The sequence below is a fragment of the Carlito syrichta genome, unplaced genomic scaffold, assembly GCF_000164805.1.
Source record: "Carlito syrichta isolate Samal-C Ts95f unplaced genomic scaffold, Tarsius_syrichta-2.0.1 Scaffold304388, whole genome shotgun sequence".
Classification (NCBI taxonomy): Eukaryota; Metazoa; Chordata; class Mammalia; order Primates; family Tarsiidae; genus Carlito; species Carlito syrichta.
The window spans coordinates 91,709-112,103 of record NW_007248484.1 but is presented as its reverse complement, the minus strand read 5'-3'; the positions used below and the strand labels follow the sequence as shown (position 1 = coordinate 112,103).

General features: G+C 39.6%; 1 protein-coding gene across 1 annotated transcript in view; it reads right to left on the bottom strand.

Annotated features, from left to right (window-relative positions):
* The window catches only part of ARL13A (ADP ribosylation factor like GTPase 13A), an 11,939-nt gene extending 6,165 nt beyond the window's left edge, over nt 1–5,774 (bottom strand). The window contains exons 1-3 of the mRNA XM_008059835.1: nt 5,716–5,774; nt 5,278–5,348; nt 328–577 (exon numbers count right to left, since the gene is read on the bottom strand). Of these exons, the coding sequence (XP_008058026.1) occupies nt 328–577; nt 5,278–5,348; nt 5,716–5,774 (380 nt within the window). The remainder of the gene's footprint in view (nt 1–327; nt 578–5,277; nt 5,349–5,715) is intronic.
* Between the last annotated feature and the right edge of the window lie 14,621 nt (nt 5,775–20,395).

The window sequence follows — 20,395 nt, the reverse complement described above, 5'->3', positions numbered from 1 at the left end:
AGGTTTTACTCTGTTGCCCAGGCTGGAGTGCAGTGACGTGATCATAGCTCACTGCAGCCTCCACCTCCTGGGCTCAAGAAATCCTCTCATCTCACCCCCACCCCCAAGTAGCTGGGCATGTGCCACCACCTAGGTTATTAAAAACATTTTTTCAGAGATGGGGGTCTTGCTATGTTGTCCAGGCTGGTCTCAAACTATTGGCCTCAAGCAGTCCTCTCACCTCAGCCTCCTAAATCCTGAGATTACAGGCATAAGCCTCTATGCCTGGCCTATTTCTATACTTTTCTTAAGGTATAAATTGGGAAGTACACAAAGGCAGAATCTTACAGTAAGATGGGTTTTCCTGTCACTCTTTTATCAGACAGCAGACGTGTTAAGATGATCCTTGCTTCCTGCATGCGCCCTAAGTCGCTGGAATCCAGGACAAAAACAAACCCATGTGCCTGTGCATAATAGTTTTGCCAAGTTTCTTGGCCCTTCAGGTCTCCCTTCAGGTCGTAGATGGTAACTTCATACTCATCTAACAGGAGTGTAGTCAGTTCCGATTTCATACAATCGTTTATCTTACTGGGAAGCACTATACATAGTGGGAGAGAGAGAAGCATTCACAAAACAGGGAAATATAGTTAGATCAAAGAATTTGTTGACCCTTGACTAGAGCCTATTTTAGAAATCCTACTGAAGTATCCTGCCACCATACCCATATGCACAGATTTATCTTCCTAAACCATCTCCTTACCCATGCTACCCTCTCCTGACTTAATAACCTTCAGTGAGTACTCACTGCTCCCGGATAGAACACAGATTCCTTCTCCTCCTAACCTGCCAGACTTATCTCCTAGCACTGTAACCTGACTGGTGGCCACACTGTGCCTGGTATACAGCAAGTCTGTTCCTCCCTCTGCTCCTTTGCTCCCACTCTTCTCATTCTACATGAATGCCATGCTCTCTCTTGCTCTGGGCCTTCACACAAGGTGCCATTCCCTCCGCTTACAATACTCATCTATTCTTTGCTTGGTTAATGCCTATTTTTTAAAATATCAATTTTGATCTTGTTTATTGAAAGTTTTTCCTCATACCACCATCCCCAGTCTGGATAAGGTGCCTTTCTTCTGAGCTTACCATTGTCATAGCACATATTACAGTGTTATAAATTCTATGGTTTAGTTATCTGGGTTATAAACTGCAGCAGGACGGGTACCCTTTCAATTTTATTCTTCATTATATTCATGATGCTGAGTACGCAGCTGGCACACAGGTAGTCAATAAATATTTGTTGAATGAATCTGATGAATTAATGAATGAATGTACGAACAGGAGTTCTGTCTCCCCAACCTTTCCTTCAGGGACCATCTGAAGTTTAACTTTCTTTAGGAAGATTTCTCTGGCTTTCTCTCTGTGTCTCTATGCTTTTTCTCTTCGAACACATGGTCACATGCTCCTTCACTTCTTTTTTGTGCTTGCCTTGACTACCCAACTAAAATATAAGTTATTAGGAGTGGGGTCTCTGCATTACCTTATACATAGTAGATGTTTATTAAATGTTTATGGTGGCTGTTATTGTGATAAGGGTGTAAAGTAATCTCCCACATATCTCTTCCAGGAAACCATGGTAAACTAAGACACATTTTCCCTTTAAAACCTGTGGCCAGAACATAAAATCCCATAGGGAATTTCATACCTCATTCAGCTCCCATGGAAATGCAGTTCAAAACAACAGCCTTTACACACATTCTAGTCTATTGATCTGACTGTTCAGAACTAGTTCTCTGCCCACGTTAGTAGCAAAATGATTTTATAGATTCTCTATACTCATACCTGGGAGTGCTAAGAATCAGTAACTTCTTATTTGCAGTCTCAGATCTGCCTGTGACATTTTCCACAGGATTGCCAAAATGAGTCATTAAGCTTAGAAGTTAGTAATAAGCTCAGATCTTTGGAAATGTATGCTTATACACACACTTATGAGTATACATATATATGTGTGCATATGTATATATTACTATCATTACATCTTAATGTGATTTTTATAACAGCTCTTCTGGTTTCATGTTAGTCAATGATCTTTTTAATTATAGCTTTAAGATATATAATTTGCAGTCACAACTTTGATGTCACATTTGCTATGTCTGTATTAGACTACTTAAAAAATAAGAAGTGAATAGGTTACAATTCTATAGGTAATCTTAAATTTTTGTTTCTTGCACTGAGACAAACTTTATGTATTCCTTGTCAGAGAAAAGAACATTTTCCCTGACTTTTCTTTTTTATTTGAAATTATCAATTTCTTCAATAATGCTGTCTGTTGGTAAACCATAGATGTCACAAGCAGTTGTTCCCTGACAATTTACATTTCTCTAGTTCTCTATTTTCTAAATACCCTGAGGGCAGGTACTGAGCCTAATTTGTCTCTATATATCTCCCTAATGGAGAGTGTTTCCTAAAACATGGTTTGGAGACCATATAATTCAAGTTACATGAGAGTGATTTTTAAGGCCTACCCTAGAACAAATGAATCAAAATCTCTAGGTTTGGGATCCAAGCATTTGCATATTTAATGAACTCCCTACAGTTAACAAGATCCCCAGATTATTATTCTGTACATTAAAGCTTGAGTACCACTGCCCTAGAAAGCCATGAAACTCATGCCTCTCAGCATCATCTGGTGAGCTTGGTAAGATATAAATTCCATGAACCCTCCCCAGACCAAAGTATTTGGACTTCCAGGTCACCCCATCAGTAGATTTGAAAGCTCCCCAGGTGATTCTGGTCATTGAGTCTCAGTATTCACTGTTCTCCATGATCATCTGTGGAGCTTTCAAAACCCATGACGCTAGGCCTCATTCTCTAAGGATCTGATTTCATAGATCTGGGGTGGGGCTCAAGTGTCATGCTTTAAAAAAAATGCTCCCCAGGTGATTGAAATGTATAGCCAAGGTTTGAGGAGTAGTGGTCTAAATATCCTTATTTAGGGTACCTGCTTGTGCTCACACTTGGGTTTCTTGCCCCACTTTGCCATGCCAGACAAAAACAGAGTGAATGGTGTCATGAATAATAATGGCTTGTGTTCCAAAATATTTTATAGCTGGTGTCTTCAAATGTCCATGCAAGTTACTACTTGTAGATTGAAATTTCCTTCCTAGGCAATTATCTGTTCTTGGCAATCATCTTAAAAACATTTACAGGAGCTGGGGAGGTGAGCTAATTTGATTTTAGGTATAGAGCAACCTACTAGATTGAAACTGGTGGTCCTGCATGGACAGAGGTGGCCTGAGACATTCTTCAGAATGTGACATTAGTGCCCATTAGAAACTTCTCTGTTGAATGTAGTCACAACCACAGACCAATACATTTATCAGTCAAACCCAAGGTAGTCACTGAACACAAGGCAAGTTATGCAGTAACAACATAGAGTCCAAGCACTGTCCTCTAGGAATTAAAATGGAAATCAGACACTATTTTCACAGATAAAATAGCATACGGTTAATTCCAGGTGAGTGCTTCCCAAAGCTGGCTGGCAATCAGAAACCCCTGGTGACTTCTTAAAATATATATTTCTAGGCCCCATCCAGACTGAATTGGAATCCAGGGCTAAGCCTGAGTTTGGACTCTAGAAAATTATCTCCACTTTTATCAGTAATCTTGTGACATCCTGGCTCCTTGGTTTTTTCTATTGCTGTTTACCTTGTTACTGTGTCTGCCTATCAGAGAATTGGGAGAGACAAGTAGTTGTCTGCTCCTTATAAGGGGAGATACTATGTCGAACCATTGGCTCAAATATGGTGCTTAGAGCTGTACTGAGGCAGAGGAAGATGTTAGAAAAACAGCCACATGTAGCCTCAGGGGAATGGTGGAGTAAGGGAGAATATTCATTCCACAAATATTTATTGAGTACCCACCAGAAGATGCTAAAAGTACACAGGCTAAAGATACACAGATGAAAAGATCTATTACTTCTCTTCAAGGACTTATAGTATAGGGGATGGACTTACAATTGTGTGATGTTGTGATAAGTGCATGCTGGAGGGATGGGTGGAATAGAGTGGGAGCCAACAAAGGAGATGCTGGGAGTTGGGGAAGTTAAGTTAGTTAATGTCAAATTGTGATGTGACTTGAAGTGTTTGACTAAGCAGGTGGACAACAGTGGGGATGAAATGCTAGGTAGTGGGACAGCATGTACTGGAAACATGGCTGTGTGAACTAGAGTGATGTGATGGCAGAGGAATGGCAAGTCATTTGTTCTGGCTGTGTCAGAGGGCACATACAGAGAACGTGGGAAATGAAGCTGGAGAAGGAGTCAGGGAACAACTCATGGAGGACTTTTTATGCTGCTAAGGAACTTAAGTTTTATCTTAAGAGCAATGGGGAGGCATTGAATAGTTTTGAGCAGGGAAGTATCATGATCAGACTTGTACATTAAGTCCTTCCGATAATTATGTGGACTGAATACTGAGGGAACAACTGGAGATGATGAGATAAGTCAGATGGCTATTGCTATAGTTCAAGGAAACTGATGAGGGCTTCAAGTAGGCCAGTGACAGAGGAGTCAGTTAGCCCTTCCCCCATACTTTGCTGAGGCCTGCCAGGTTATATAAAACTCAGCCACGTCATCATACTCCTTCATTTATTCAATAAACATCAAGAGAGAGTATCCTATGCCAGACACAGTGTCGTTCCCTTTGATTGGCTGACTAGCAGTTAGCTACATTTCCACAACTAGTATTGTAGCTTCCTGAAATTCTATGTGACTGCTTTTTGAAATGTCAAGATATTAAACTGGAGATCTGGTATTAAACTTGCACATCTCTGCACTGACAACATTTCTCAAGCTCCAACTCTCTATATTAACTGCCACTAAGGGTTTCCTATTATTAAACTTCTTTATAATCCCATACTTGTCTCTCTTATCTAGACAAAATTCCACTTTAATTGAGCTCTGAAACTAGAAACCATTTCAAACATGCTATCCTTCATAATTAATGGCAATGCTTTACATAGTTTTAGCTCATTCATGCTGACACTATGAAAGGACTTTCAATTAGGATATCTTGTAAAGGGAGCAGGTAACAGATATATAAACAGGCTGATGACAACTGAGGTGGGGTGGGAGAAAGAGAGAGAGTGACTTTGTATGGGGGTGGGTGTGTATTGGGAGGTGTTTATCCTCAAAAAGAGGGAAACTGAGGGCCATGAAGTAATACTAGGAAGGAAAGATTATTTCATTGGACCCTGGGGTCCATGGGAGACCTATACCAGGATCTAATGTTAGTTCCTTACATCTTTGAAACACCTCCACAAGAACAGTTTTGCCCGAGTTGTCTAAACCAATGATAAGGATGGTCACGTTCCTAGAAATGGGGAAAAGAAAAATGAGCCAAAGCCTTTAAAACAGTTAGCATTTAGGCTAAACAAAGAGTTCTACTCATCCTTAGTATTTGGGACTTTGCCCACAGTAGCCCCAATGCATGTATTATTAAAAGGCCTGGGCAAGGTGGTATAGGAACCCCTCCCCATATCCTCCAAGGATGCTTTTCTTCCCTGATTCCCTTACCTTGTAGCATTGGTCATCCTTCCTCAACCCTGCCCCCAGTCTTGAAGACACTGCATAATCACTTCCCCTAACAACATATATTATGAAGATTTTTCTCTTCAGGGACTGTGGGCAGATACATGGGAGGAAATGATGGAATAGATCTAGGGAAATAACTATATTACCTTCGTGTGTCTTTAGTTGTCTTTAGCCGAGACCAGCAGGAGGTCAATAACTGGAACATGATTCAACTTGGTTCTTAATTATTAAGAAAAGAAAGTAAATGAGAAGTCCCATTATTAACACTGAACCTAAGTTGGCTTACTACACAGGTGCTGATATATAAGAATCCTTGGATTGTTAAAAGTCTGTTACTTCATTCTTTCCAACCTTGTCTATAAATGTCATAGATGGAAGGACTGGTTATCCTCAACTGCAGTGGCAGATTCTGTGCTAATAAGTATCTTCTTGCAAAATGGGATGATTTCTGATTAAAGCAACCCACACAGACACAGTCAGGTGTGGCCTATCCCTTCAGCCTGTTAGTACTTCCCTGTTAGGAATATATACAGTCAACCTTGGGGAGGGAGTGGGATGATGTCTTAGGGAACAACCAGCTTAAGTTTCCATAAAGATCTATTGGGAGACCTATTCTGCGTACTAGCTGTTTGTTGGGTTTGGTTCTCTTACTGCCTCTGCCTTAAAAGATAAGGATGTTGATGACCCACTACCGTACATTTCATACAATTTTTAGATGTTTAAGGTACTTTAGAGATCATCTAGTCTGATGGCTTTTAAACATCAGTCCAGGTGTCCCATTCTCAGATTCCCAGGGAGCTGGATTAGCTTTCCAGGCGATTTCAATGTGCACCCATATTTGGAAGTGACTGTCTAAGTGAAAAGGATAATTTAAACAGTCACTTCAAGGTTCATCCGTGTTGCAGCATATATCAGTACTTCATTTCTTTTTAAAGTGAAATAATATTTCATTGTATAAATATATTACATTTTATTTACCAACTCATCAGCAGATGGACATTTGGATTGTTTCCACTTTTGGCGCTTATGAATAATGCTGCTATAAACATTTATGTACAAGTTTCTGTGTGGACATATGCTTTCATTTCTCTTCAGTATGTGCCTAGGAATGCAGTTGTTGGGTTATATGATAAATCTATGTTTAAGCTGTTGAGGAACTGCTAGAATGTTTTTGCAAAGTGGCTATAGCATCTTATATTCCCACCAGCAATGCAGGAGGGTTTCAATTTCTCCACATCCTTGCCAACACTTTTGTTTGTTGTTTGTTTATCTATCCTAGTGAATGAGAGGTAGTATCTCATGTTGGTTTTGGTTTACATTACCCTAATGACTAATTACAGTTGAGCCTTGAACAACACGGGTTTGAACTACATGGGTCCACTTATATGTGGATTTTTTTTCCAACCAAATGCAGATATTCACAGATGCAGAACCCGCATAGACTCAGGCCTCACTTTTTGTATACACGGATTCCACAGGGCCAACTGCAGGACTTGAGTATATGAAAATTTTGGTATATGAAGGGATCCAGGAACCAATCCCCTGAGTACACTGAGAGACAACTTATATTAAAGCCCAGAGTTGGAGGAAGCCCTGGTTGGGTTAGCAAAGTACTTCAGTTGGTGCTTAGACTTTGCTTAGCTGCCTGGCGAACACAGTTTATGTGCCAGCTTATTAATGGACAACTTTTTCTGCAAAGTCATGCAGTCATCCACTGTTTTGGAGAATTGCCATTCCCAAATACTCATTCATATTTTATAGCATTTCTTAGAGCACAGCTCACGTCCTAGGAGAACATTAGGCTTCCCATAAGGACCTCCTGGAGTACAATTCTAGCTTATGCCAGAAAAAAATGAAACCCTATATATGGCCAGTGATCAAAACCAGCCTTATTCTAGCTTTGCTCATAAAGTTGATAAGACCTAGAGCCTGAAACACCAGAGCCTAATTGTCTGGGTTCTAGGATAGCCATTTCCCTTTGAGAGGAGACCAGTAACAGCTTCATTTCTATTTTCTGATAATTAGTAGAGCTTCCTAGCTTGACCTCTCTGTATTTGCCAGTGCCACAAGAAAGGTCAAGTTGGTATCACAAAGGTTCTTCCTTTTCAAGGAAGAGTAGGTGAATAACCAAGTGGGAAAACGATTGAACTAGGGATTACTGACTTTATCTTTTATTTCTAGTGCCTCTCCTGAGTAACCCGAGTGAAATCACCTAAATTAAGCCCACCATTTTCAGATTTCTTATCTGTAAAATGAAAATAATGATATATTTTGCTTACCTTGAGGTAGTTAATTATTTATCTGATAAGAAACTGGTTCTTTTTAGGTGAAAGACATAAGATGTGTAGAGTAATAGGAATGTGTATTGAAATTTCTAGCCTTCTTGCCAGATTAACATAGTTCAAGTTGTCCACTTATAAAAGGTATGGCAATGTCCTAATAATGGTGGTCAAGGTTCTGACGTATCTATGGCAACCACTACCTGGTTCACAGCAACCAAAGTCACATCTCCTTACCTTGTGAGATTACAGCTAATTAATTACTCAATGAACTTTTAATCATCATAGTTTTTGTTTTACAAAATATTTATAAAGAATTTACTGTGTGCCAGCACTCATTTAGGCACTTTATACATATTAACTCATTTAATCCTTATTACAACATGACCAAGTATGAACTATCATTCCTACTTTTAAGAGATGAGGTTTCCAAAGAAGTTAAGAAGCTTGCCAAAGATTACCCAGCACTAGAAATGGGGGTCCTAGGGGACACCCCCACCTCCAGAATGGGTTTTCCAAAAACAACAAGGAGACTCAGAGATCAGTAGAGTGAAGCAGCTTTTGAAAATGACGCTCTTGCAAGAATGGGTATTCCTCAGATGAGCAGGCACACCGAAGTTGTTTCAGCCAGAATACTTCAGCCCGAAAATGCAAGTTTCCCTAGAGGTTAGGTACTTTCAGAGGTTACATCACTTTCCCAGACATAATCTACATGTCATACACTGATTAAGTTACCTGGTTAGTTCATTTGCATGTCCTATTAATTGGTTAACATAGGTATGACAAACTTACTTTATTTGCATGTCCTATTTACCAATTGGCTTACAAGATTTTGTTTTAATTGGTTTCCTTAGAAGTTTAAATGAAAAGGTCCACCAAAGTAAAAGCCTGAAAAAAGAGAAGCCGGAAGTGACTCAGAGAAAAGCAGTTACATACAGCTTGTGGCTTACTGTGAAAATAAATCTTTTTTTTTTTTTTTGAGTTGGAGTCTCGCTCGGTTGCCCAGACTGGAGTGCAGTGGCCGCTCCCGGACACTGCAGCCTCGCCTGATGGGCTCCGGCGATCCTTCCACCTCAGCCTTCCAAGTAGCCGGAATTACAGGCATGCGCTACCATGCCCGGCTGATTTTTTGATTTATTGTAGAGATGAGGTCTCGCTGCCCAGGTGGGTCTCGAACCCGCGGGCTTAGGCAATCCACTCACCTCAGCCTCCCAAAGGTGCAGGATTACAGGCTGAGCCACCGAGCCCGGCTTAAAATAAATCTTTTTTAAACAATCTTCCCCCTCTTTTTTTTAAAGTATTTTTTAAATTATATTTTCATTTTGGGGTTCAGATTTAATTATGAGATCAGTTTTAAGTTTATTAAGTAATTTTTGACTTTTTCTTTAAAATTTAGTTTGGTTTTCATAACATAACTCATAGGCATTTTCTTTGTTTTGTTTTTGTTTCTGTTTTTGAGTTGGAGTCTCACTGGAGTGCAGTAGCCGCTCCCGGCCACCGCAGCCTTACCTTGCTGGGCTCCGGCAATCCTTCCGCCTCAGCCTTCCAAGGAGCTGGAACCACAGGTGCGCGCTACCACGCCCGGCTAATTTTTTGATTTATTGTAGAGATGAGGTCTCGCCAAGTTGCCCAGGCGGGTCTCGAACCCGCGGACTCAGGCAATCTACTCACCTCAGCCTCCCAAAGCATGGGATTACAGGCTGAGCCACCGAGCCCAGCTTGGCATTTTCTTTGTTATAGCTGTTTTAATTAGTCTCTGGACCAAGCCTCTGACACAGGGAATAATACAGCATTCCAGAGCAACTAATATTCCTATTACTGTTATAAGGGAGGTTAGGATTGAGATTACTGTTCCTCTCCATTTTCCAAACCAATTATCTAACCAGTCTGTGAAGGGGTTTTTGAAACCAGATTTTTTAGCGAATTCATTGACCAGAGTACTCAATCCTTGTAATGCTTTGGTAATAGTCCCATCAGGGGCTGTATTGTTTGGGATAAAAGTACAGCATTGTCCTTCTAGCATGATACATACTCCCCCTTTTTCTGCTAGCATCGTGTCTAAGGTCATATGATTTTTTCATGCCATCCTACCAGTAGGATCTAATTGTTCAGCAATTCTTTTAATAACATTTCTAATATGATTAATAAATATTTGTTGATTATATATATAATATATACATAATTGATCCAATCTACATTATTTATAGTTACCCACCAAAAGAGAGATTTAAATCCTGCAGCTATTTGATTTCAAACTTTGAATTCATTAGGAACTCCCCTAGGGACTCCTACAGCATCTACATATATATTAGAGTCAAATGAGCTGGGTACTGGTGGTTCAGGTAATGATTGTTTGACTCTTTTGTAGTTATTGGTGGGTTTTGAAATGCCAGGGTGAATGGAATAGCCAGTTGAACCAAAGAACAGGTTCCCGTCCATTTGGGTGGCAGCAGGGCTCAAATTGTCCTACCTCCACAGTACCACCCAACATCTGCTTAAGGAATGTTAAAGTTTAAGTAGTTGCCCTCAGTTGACCCAGAGATATCAAGAACATGGATACAGGTTTTCAGATGCCTCACAGGAATGGTAAAACCATCCTCTCATCTGGAGAGACAAGAGGAGTGATTTGCCTTACCTATGGAAAAGGAAGGATACACCTTTTGATATGACGTCTATACAAGCGGATAGAGCAGAGAGACTGCGGCAAGTCTTGTTTCCCCGTGCATCCTTATCTTGATATAGAGTCAATAGACAACTCATTCCTTTGGGGTCTATGTCTCAGTTAATAGGGAATAGGACTATTTGAGCCTGTGGCCTACCCGTGGCACATGCATAGCAATCACTTTTGTTAAGGCTTGTTTATATACTTTATCCATTCAACCCAGGTATTTGTGTCTCTATATCCTGTCTCAATTTCTGAAGTTTGTTTTAAGTCTTTTACTTTCATAATCATTACCTTGCCAGGATCATTCCTGGGGTTAGTTTGGTTTAATTCCCAAAACCATAAAGGGTTTGGACTAGGAGTGGGGGTTGTACTGATGGAGAGTGAAGATGCTGGAGGCATTGCAATTAATCTTATCCAAATTCTTTCCAGATATGGCTGCTCCTAACCCATATTTCCAAGGCATCACAGGATCTCTGTCTATGAGTTGAGGTTGGGTTATTGTTAATAATGGGTTACATTGTAAATGTTGACAACTGGGAGAAGTAGCCCCTTTTATAAGCTGAATTTTATTTTTAAGTGTTTTTTTTTCTTTTTTCCATTGGAGCTGTTCATCCTTTAAATTGGGTGGTTCAGAAGACACCAGACCAGTCCTGGCAAGAGTTATTTGGGGTGAGTAAAGTTATGCCACTTATAACATAAGGGCCAGCCCCCTCATATTTTGTTTTGATACATTTCAGTCCATCTTCAGCAGTGGTATCAAGACAAAGGTGTTTGTCAATCAGATAATTTTTTTTTGGTCATGAAGACTTCCGCATGACAGGAGAGAACAGGCATCAAATTTAATAGTTACTGGGGAGTTAGTTTTAGTGATATTAATAATAAACCATCCTATCTGCCTAGGGAAGGGGAGGCACACCTCATCAACAAAAGTACCTTCACAATGAATATTTGTATACTTAACCCTGAATTGTACCCCACAATTAAAAAAAAATTAAGTTAAAATAATAATAATAATAAATCATCCTTTGCTTTTGTTTATTACTATGGTTAGAATTAGTAATAACTTCAAGGCAAACAAAGGTTCCATGGCTGCTTAGGATTGAAAAGACCCTTGCAAATAAAAGTGGAGTTTGGAGCTGCTAGCGCACAGCATCGTCTGCTGTTTACAGCACCCTCCTGAGAAGAACCTGCCGAATCCAGCTGATTCTCATCACCTGGCACCTGGCCCACACCATCACCTGTTATAGCAAATCGACTAGAGCCCTGGATACAATCAGTGGAGAGAGAAGATCGGGGAGAGCTGCAGAGGAGTCCTATCCCTGGTGAGGAAACACCAACTGCAGCCATTTTCTGTGTCCCAAGACCAGGCAGAGACCTGCATTACCCTGCCCAGCTCTGCCCAGCTTCCAACTTGGGACCTAAGATAATCTCATCAAACTGGGAGAGACAGAAGCACCTCCCCCATGCTGGATAGGACACAGGTCAGATCTGAGTGGTAGACTTGCCAGGCAGCAAGCTGGGTGAGTCCAGATCTGATCTGCCCTCCTTCTACAGTAGGCCTGGGGCATTTGACTCAAACTGAAAAAAACCCTATCAGCCTGAGCTGAGAGCAGAGGGGAGGGGCTAGAGATCAGAACTGAAAGGAAGTTGGAATTACAGGAACAACCTCAGAGCCAGTTTGGTTCCTTGATTTTGTTTGTTTGTTTGTTTTTGGTCCGTTTGTTTTGCTCATTTTTTGTTTTTTGTTTTAGTTTTTTCCTCACTTTCTTGCTGTTTTTGATAACGTTTCCATTCTTTGTTTCTGTGATTTCATTGATTTTTTTCTTTAGACTTCCTGTTTGTGTATGGTAGGAGTATATCAATAAGAAGGTTTCTGTTGGTTTGTGTGTTTGTCTGTATGTTTTATTTTTTGTAATCTTTTCTGTCTTTGTGTCTCTTTTCATTTGTTAGTTGGTATGTCTATCTGTTTTTCCTCTTACTTTTCTGTCTCTCCACCTTCCTCTTGCCCCCCTCCTTCCTTTTTCCATTCTTTTCCTTTATCTTACCTCATTTTGCTTTCAGAGAGCAAACCCATACCCCCACTGCATGGACAGATTGTAAGGCAGAGGGAAGTGGGTTCCAAGGTGCCCACACACCTGTCAGTGGATACTGGGATCTGTAGATAGATTCTGAATCACAGCTCCTCCCTCAATTAAATCTCAGAACTGCAAAAAGTACAGCCCCCAACTCACAGTCTTCAGAATTCACAGTCACCAGCTTCAGAATTGAATAAAGCCAGAGGATCCACACAAGGAAGAATAGGAGATTGAGCAAACAGAAGTAAAAGCAATCACCCCATCCCTGAACAACAGAATTAAAGAAGGAAAAAAAGTGTGTGTGTGTGTTGGGGGGGGATCTACACAAAGGAAGAAAAACCAAAAGAAGAATATGGGTCTCACACAGACCCCTGGGATGTCAGACACTGAGAAAACAGACTTCAGAAGGTAAACAATGAAGAGCCCCCAGAATGACTGGTCTCAAACTATGAACCCAGAACAAACAATCCATGAAATCATTCAAGAAAACTTCCCTCATCTCATCAGTGATGCAAAAACTCACACACAAGAGATTCAGAGAACCCCTGCAAGACAACAAATGAGAAAACCAACTCCCAGACACATAATAATTCACCTAAACAAAGTAGGTATAAAAGAAAAAATCTTAAAGGCAGCAAGAGAAAAAGGTCAGACTACCTACCAGGAAAGACCAATTAGAATACCAGCAGATTTATCTACAGAAACACTTCAGGCTAGGAGAGCTTGGAGCCCAATCTTCAAAGTTCTCAAAGATAAACAATTTCAACCAAGAATAACCGAACCAGCTAAGCCAAGCTTCATCAGTGATGGAGAATTAAAATCCTTCTCAGACATTCAATCCCTAAGAACTTATGCTGCCTCCATACCAGCTCTACAGGAAACACTTAAAAAGGTATTAAACACAGAAGAAAGGAAAAAAAGAACGACAACATTCTTCATAAGAGTGCAGGAAAAAGACTGAAAACACACATGAATCAACTGAAAAATCAAAAGAAAGACAACAAACAAGCAGAAAATACAACAATTCTATAAGAACCTCATGACAGGGATAATCTCTCCAATTTCAATAATTAGCCTGAATGTGAATGGACTAAATGCACCACTGAAAAGACATAGAATGGCAAAATGGATAAAATACCATGAGGCAACAATATACTGTCTCCAAGAGACTCACCTCACCAGAAAGGACAGTCACAGACTCAAAGTAAGAGAATGGAAACAAAATTTCAGGTGAACAGAACACAAAAGAAAGCAGGAGTTGTGATCTTAATATCAGACAAAATACCCTTTAAGCTATCAAAAATTTAAAGATACAGAAGGTCACTACATAATGTTCAATCCATCAACAAGAAATATCCTTCTTAAACATATATGCACCCAACATAGCAGCACCAACTTTCATAGAGCAGCTTCTACGCAAACTTAAAAAAGATATTGATTCTAACACCATCATAGCTGGGGACTTTAATACCCCACTCACAACCCTAGACAGATCATAAAGACAAAAAATCAGCAAGGAGATCCGGAACCCCAGTGTGATTCTTGATCAAATGGACTTAATTGATACCTACAGAACACTCCACACAACGACCACAAAATATACATTCTACTCATCACCATATGGAACATACTCTAAGATCGACCACATCCTTGGCCATAAATCAAGCATAAACAAATTTCATAAGATTGAAATTCTGTTATGCACCTTCTCAGACCACAGTGGAATAAAAATAAATATCAACACCAACAAAGTTCTCCCCAAGCCCACAAAGACATAGACACTAAACAGCATGATGCTAAGCAACTCCTGGGTCAATGTGGAAATCAAAACAGAGATTAAAAGATACCTGGAAACAAATGAAAATGAAGAAACATCTTACCAAAATCTCTGGGATGCCATGAAAGCAGTAGTAAGAGAGGAATTCATATCGCTGCAGACACTCATGAAGAAAATGGAAAGATCACAAGTTAACAGCCTAACAAGTCACCTAAGCATGCTGGAAAAGCAAGACCACGAAAACCCTAACATCAGCAGAAGAATCCAGATCACCAAAATAAAAGCCCAAATTTGGGACATAGAAGACAAAAAGATAATACAAAAAAATCAATGAAACAAAAAGCTGGTTCTTTGAAAGGATAAACAAGATTGATGGTCCTCTTGCTAGACTGACCAAGAAAAAAAAAGAAAAAGCCCAAATAACCACAATCAGAAACGCAAAAGATGAAGTCACAACTGACCCTGAAGTAATACAAAAGATTATCAGATGTTGGGAGCCAGCCTTGGAGGCCCACCTGATTGACAGGGTCCGGGTGGGCCGAAGACCCTGGGCCGCAGGGCGAGCCCAGGAAGCTGAGGCCCTTCTGTCTTTCACCTTTGCTGTTTGATACCGCCGAAGAATTCTGTGCAGTCGTGGAAGAAGAAAATAGCATGTTTATGTGAAGTACTCACAGCTAACCTGAAAATATCATGGTTTATTTTTCCATTTTTCCCACTATGCCACTTGGCCTTTTCTAACATATGCAAGGGTTAAACTCTGAAGAACATCAAGAATGCCTTCTTTCACTTGGTTATAAGTTACTAGATATTGCTGAAGTGATAAATGATATAAGTATATCCACTCCTTATTTGATTTAGGATTATGCAGTTTAGTGTTTAGACATAAGGTTTTTTAGAAGCACAAGTTTATAGTAGTTCATTATGAATTCATTATAAGTTCTAACACTTATCTAGGAGTTATGTAGGTGATTTATAACACTGTTTTCACTAACTTAGGATAAGGATTAATATTAAGGTTTCTACTTAATTCTATAGTTAAAACTCTAAGTTAACATTTATAGAGTAGGTTTTCACTGAACTCATAATAACAATCAGACACCTTTATGACAGATCAGCTAAAACAGAAAGTAACCTTGAGGGGCCTGGGAAACATTACTAAAAGGTTCTTTTGAGTTCTCTTTAGAAACAAGCACTGCAAGATAAGAGAAAAGTAACGAGGACATCTGGACAAGGGAGGCGATCACAGGATTCTGAAGAACATAAGAGCTTAAGATGAGAATATTCCTGACACATAAAGAAATATACACTTAAAGAAACTTTCTTGAAACATTTGTAATTTGGGACACTGGACTGAGAGTGTCATTGTTGGCTTTATGAATAAGACGTTGTCTAAATGCCTATGAGAATCTTGGTTTGTTTACTACTAAAGCCTATGGGAATCTTGGTTTGTTCGCTACTAAGACCACTAGCTGGTAACTTTTAAAAGATATGTATGTGAAAGAATTTTCTTTGTCTTGCCCCTTCATGAATGGTATAAAAGCTCTGTGTTAACTAGCATTAAATTGTCATCTGTTCAAGAAGCAGGTGTCTGGTATATGATCGTCGTCTTTCGCCTATCTGTCTCTCCTTCAACACTTCCCACGACCCTTGTGGGGTGGGCCCCTGCAATCAGAGACTTGTACACTTGTATGGAAACAAACTTGAAAACCTAAAGGAAATGCAGGACTTTCTTACATCACACAACCTCCCCAGATTGAAACAAGATGAAATCGACACCTTAAATAGACCAATAAGAATCCAGGAAATGGACTATGTCATGAAAAAACTACCTACAAAGAAAAAGGTCTGGGCCAGATGGCTTTCCAGAAGAATTCTACAAAATATACAAGGAGGAACTGATACCAATCCTATTGAAAGTATTACAGGTGATTGAGAAAGATGGAATGCTCCCCAAATCATTTTATGAAGCTAACATCACATTGTTACCCAAGCCAGGTAAAGATTCAACAAAGAAAGAGAACTACATACAGGCCAATATCCTTGATGAACCTAGATGCTAAAATTCTCAAAAAGATCCTAGCAAACCATATTCAACAACATATCTCAAAAATCATCCACCATGACCAAGTAGGATTCATCCCTGGGATGCAGGATTGGTTTAACATTCATAAGACCATAAATGTAATTAAATACATCAACAGACATAAAAACAAAAACCACATGATTATATCATTAGATGCAGAAAAAGCTTTTGATAAAATCCAGCACCCCTTCTTGATAAAAACCCTTGAACATCTAGGCAGAGATGGAACATACCTCAAAATAGTAAAAGCCATCTATGAGAAACCCATAGCCAGCATACTGCTAAACAGACGGAAATTGGAACCATTTTCCCTGAAAACTGGAACAATGCAAGGATGCCACTCTCACCCTTCCTGTTCAACATAGTTTTGGAAGTCATAGCTAGAGCAATCAGACAAGAGAAGGGGATCAGAGGTATCCAAATAGGAAAAGAGGAAATCAAGTTATCCCTCTTTGCAGATGACATGATTCTATACCTCAAAAACCCAAAATAATCTGTCAAAAACCTCCTTGCACTAATAAAGGACTTTGGCAAAGTCTCAGGGTATGCAAAAGACAATGGCATTTCTATACACCAATAATAAAGAAACAGAAACCCAAATAAAAAGCACAATCCCATTCACAATAGCCAAAAAAAAAAAAATGAAATGCCTTGGTATCTTCCTGACCAGAGATGTGAAAGACCTTTACAATGAAAACTACAAAACACTGCTCAAAGAAATCAAAGATGACACAAATAAGTGGAAAAATATTCCATGCTCATGGACTGGAAGAATCAACATTGTTAAGATGTTCATTCCACCTAAGACAATCTACAGATTTAACACAATATCCATCCCATCAAATTACCAGCAACCTTCTTCTCAGACCTGGAAACAACAATACAGGAATTCATATGGAAACATAAATGACCATGAATAGTCAAACAATCCTCAGCAAAAAAAAAAAAAAAAAACAAAGCAGGAAATATCACACTCCCAGACTTTAAGCTTTATTATAAAGCTACAATAATCAAAACAGCCTGGTATTGGTACAAGAACAGGCATATAGACCAATGGAACAGAATTGAGATTCCAGAAGCAAAACCTCAATTCCTAAACCAACTCATCTTTGACAAAGCTCCACTATCCACCACTGGGGAGAGGAGAACCTATTCAGTAAATGGTGCTGGGTAAACTGGCTGACCACTTGCAGAAGATTCAAACAAGACCCCTACCTATCCCCATACACAAAAATCAACTCTAAATGGATCAGAGACCTAATCATAAAACCGTAAACCTTAGAACCTTAGAAAATGCAGGTGACACCCTTATGGAAATTGGAACTGGCAATCGATTCCTGATCAAAACCCCAAGTGCCTACGCCATAAGAAACAAGGTAGACAAGTGGGACTTCATCAAACTGACAAGCTTCTGTAAACCCAAAGAAACCATCAAGAGAGCAGAGAGACAGCCCACAGACTGGGAAAAAATATTTGCCAACTGTATATCGGACAAAGGTCTAACATCTAGTATCTACATGGAACTGAAACATGCTGAAAAACAAACAACCAACCCCATTACAAAGTGGGCAAAAGATATGAATAGACAGTTCTCAAAAGAAGATGTACAAGCAGCCAACAGATACATGAAAAAATGCTTAACCTCACTAGTCATCAAAGAAATGCAAATTAAAACTATACCGAGATACCACTTAACTTCAGTCAGGATGGCCATCATCAATAACTCAAAAAATAACATGCTGGAGAGGATGGGGTGTAAAGGAAACACTTCTACACTGTTGGTGGGAGTGTAAACTAGTACAGCCTCCATCGAAAACAGTGTGGCGACTCCTAAAAGTTCTAAGAATTGACCTTCCATATGACCCCACAATCCCCCTCCTGGGAATATACCCAGAAGAACTCAAATCACTCTATAAAAAAGATACCTGCACATGTATGTTTATTGCAGCATTGTTCACAATAGCAAGAACATGGAACCAACTGTGCTGCCCATCAAAAGAGGACTGAATAGAAAAATGTGGTACAAATACACAATGGAATACTATGCAGTCATAAAGAAGAACAAAATCATGAACTTTGCAGCAACCTGGATGACCTTAGAGTCTATAATACTGAGTGATCTTTCACAGAAACAAAGAACTGAATATCACATGTTCTCACTCATAAGCGGACCTTGAACAACTATCGTAAATACTATACGAAAAGGATTGACAGTAGTGGGAAACTGTGGGCGGGGTGGGGGGGGAGTGAGGGGGCAGGAAGGTGGGATTTGCAGTAGTGGAAATCTGCCTGGGGAAGGGGGGACACACCTCATCAGTAAGGGTACCTGAATAATGAGTATTTGTATACTTAACCCTGAATTGTACCTCACATCTTTAAAATAAAAAAATTTAAAGTAAAAAAAAACAATAAAAGCAATAAACATACATATGATAAGAAAAGCAATTGACAGTGCTATGAGAAAAGGTACAGAGGAATACATTGTTTTCTTGAATTTTTGTTTCAGTGGTTCAGTTTGAGAGATTTCCCATATAATGGGAGTGTTCTCTGGTACTGTACCTTCCTTTGGTGATTTCTTGACGCAGGTATGATGTGTTCACCCTTTTTCCACAGTCCATATGGCCGTCTCAGTTGTCAGAAGCATTTGATGGGGTCTTCCCAGCTTGGTTGTTGGTTAGTTTCCTTCCAGGACTGAGCAGCACCCAATCTCCGGGTTGGAACTGGTGAACTGCAAACTCAAGAGGAAGGGTTTGAGCAAGGAGCCCTTTCAGTCTAAGAGAGGATAAGGTAGAGGAAATAGTCAAAACATATTCTTTTAAAAATTGTTTTTTCTAAAGAAGGGAGGGCTAGGACAGGAGTGGTAATTAAGGCTTGCTTTAAGTTTTGTTTTGTTTTTTTGTAATTTTTCCTCAGTCCACTCAAGAGGGTTTGGGGTCTCTTTTAATAGTTTATAATATACACCTCTAGTTTTAGTTGCATAAGATTTAATCCACAATTTATACTATCGTATTAAACCCCCAGACCTTTTAAGTTCCCTTTTTGTCTTGAGCCTAAGATAATTGACTATTTCAGTTATTCTCTCAGGGTTGATTCTTTGTTTGCCTGCACTAATCAAATGTTCAAGATATTTAACTTTTTGTTCTACAAATTGTAACTTACTTTTGGGAACTTTTAGTCCCTGCTGTCCTAGAAAGTTAAGCAAATGTATGGTTGTATCAGAGACTTGTACTTTATTTACTCCTGAAATTAGGAGATCCTCCACATATTGTAAGAGGTTAGTGTCAGGCAAAGGTAGAAATCCTTCCAGTACAGTTTCCAGAATTTGACCAAATAAATTGGAAGATTCAGTGAAACCTTGAGGCAACATGGTCCAGCGATAATGCTACTTTTTTTCCACTTATAAGATTTTCCCATTCAAAGCCAAAGAGGTTTCTACTTTCAGGGTCCAGTGGCAGGCCCAGAAAGTGTTCTTAAGATCCACTACACTAAACCATTTATGTTCATGAGGTATCTTACTTAGGAGAGTATAGGGATTTGGAACCACAGGATATTAGGTCTGAACTATTTGGTTTACAGCCCGTAAATCCTGCACTAGACAATATGACTCGCCAGGCTTCTTCACTGGAAGTATAGGAGCATTATATAGTGATGTGCATGGTTCCAAAAGCCCATCCCTAAGAAGATTTTCAATCACGGGTTGGAGCTCTTTTCTTCCTTCCATAGAGATAGGATATTGTTTCCTGCATGCAACTTCATCAGGCTGTTTTAGAGAAATCTGAACTGGAGTAATTTGTAATCCCCATGTATTGCCTTGTTTTCCCCATACTTCTGGATTAGTGGTAAAGCCAGAATTAGTTAGTGGTAAAGCCAGAATTCAAACCTCGGCACTCTGTCTTCAGAGTCTGTGTATTAGGCCAAAGGTCTCACAGTCTGAATGAGTGAAAAGA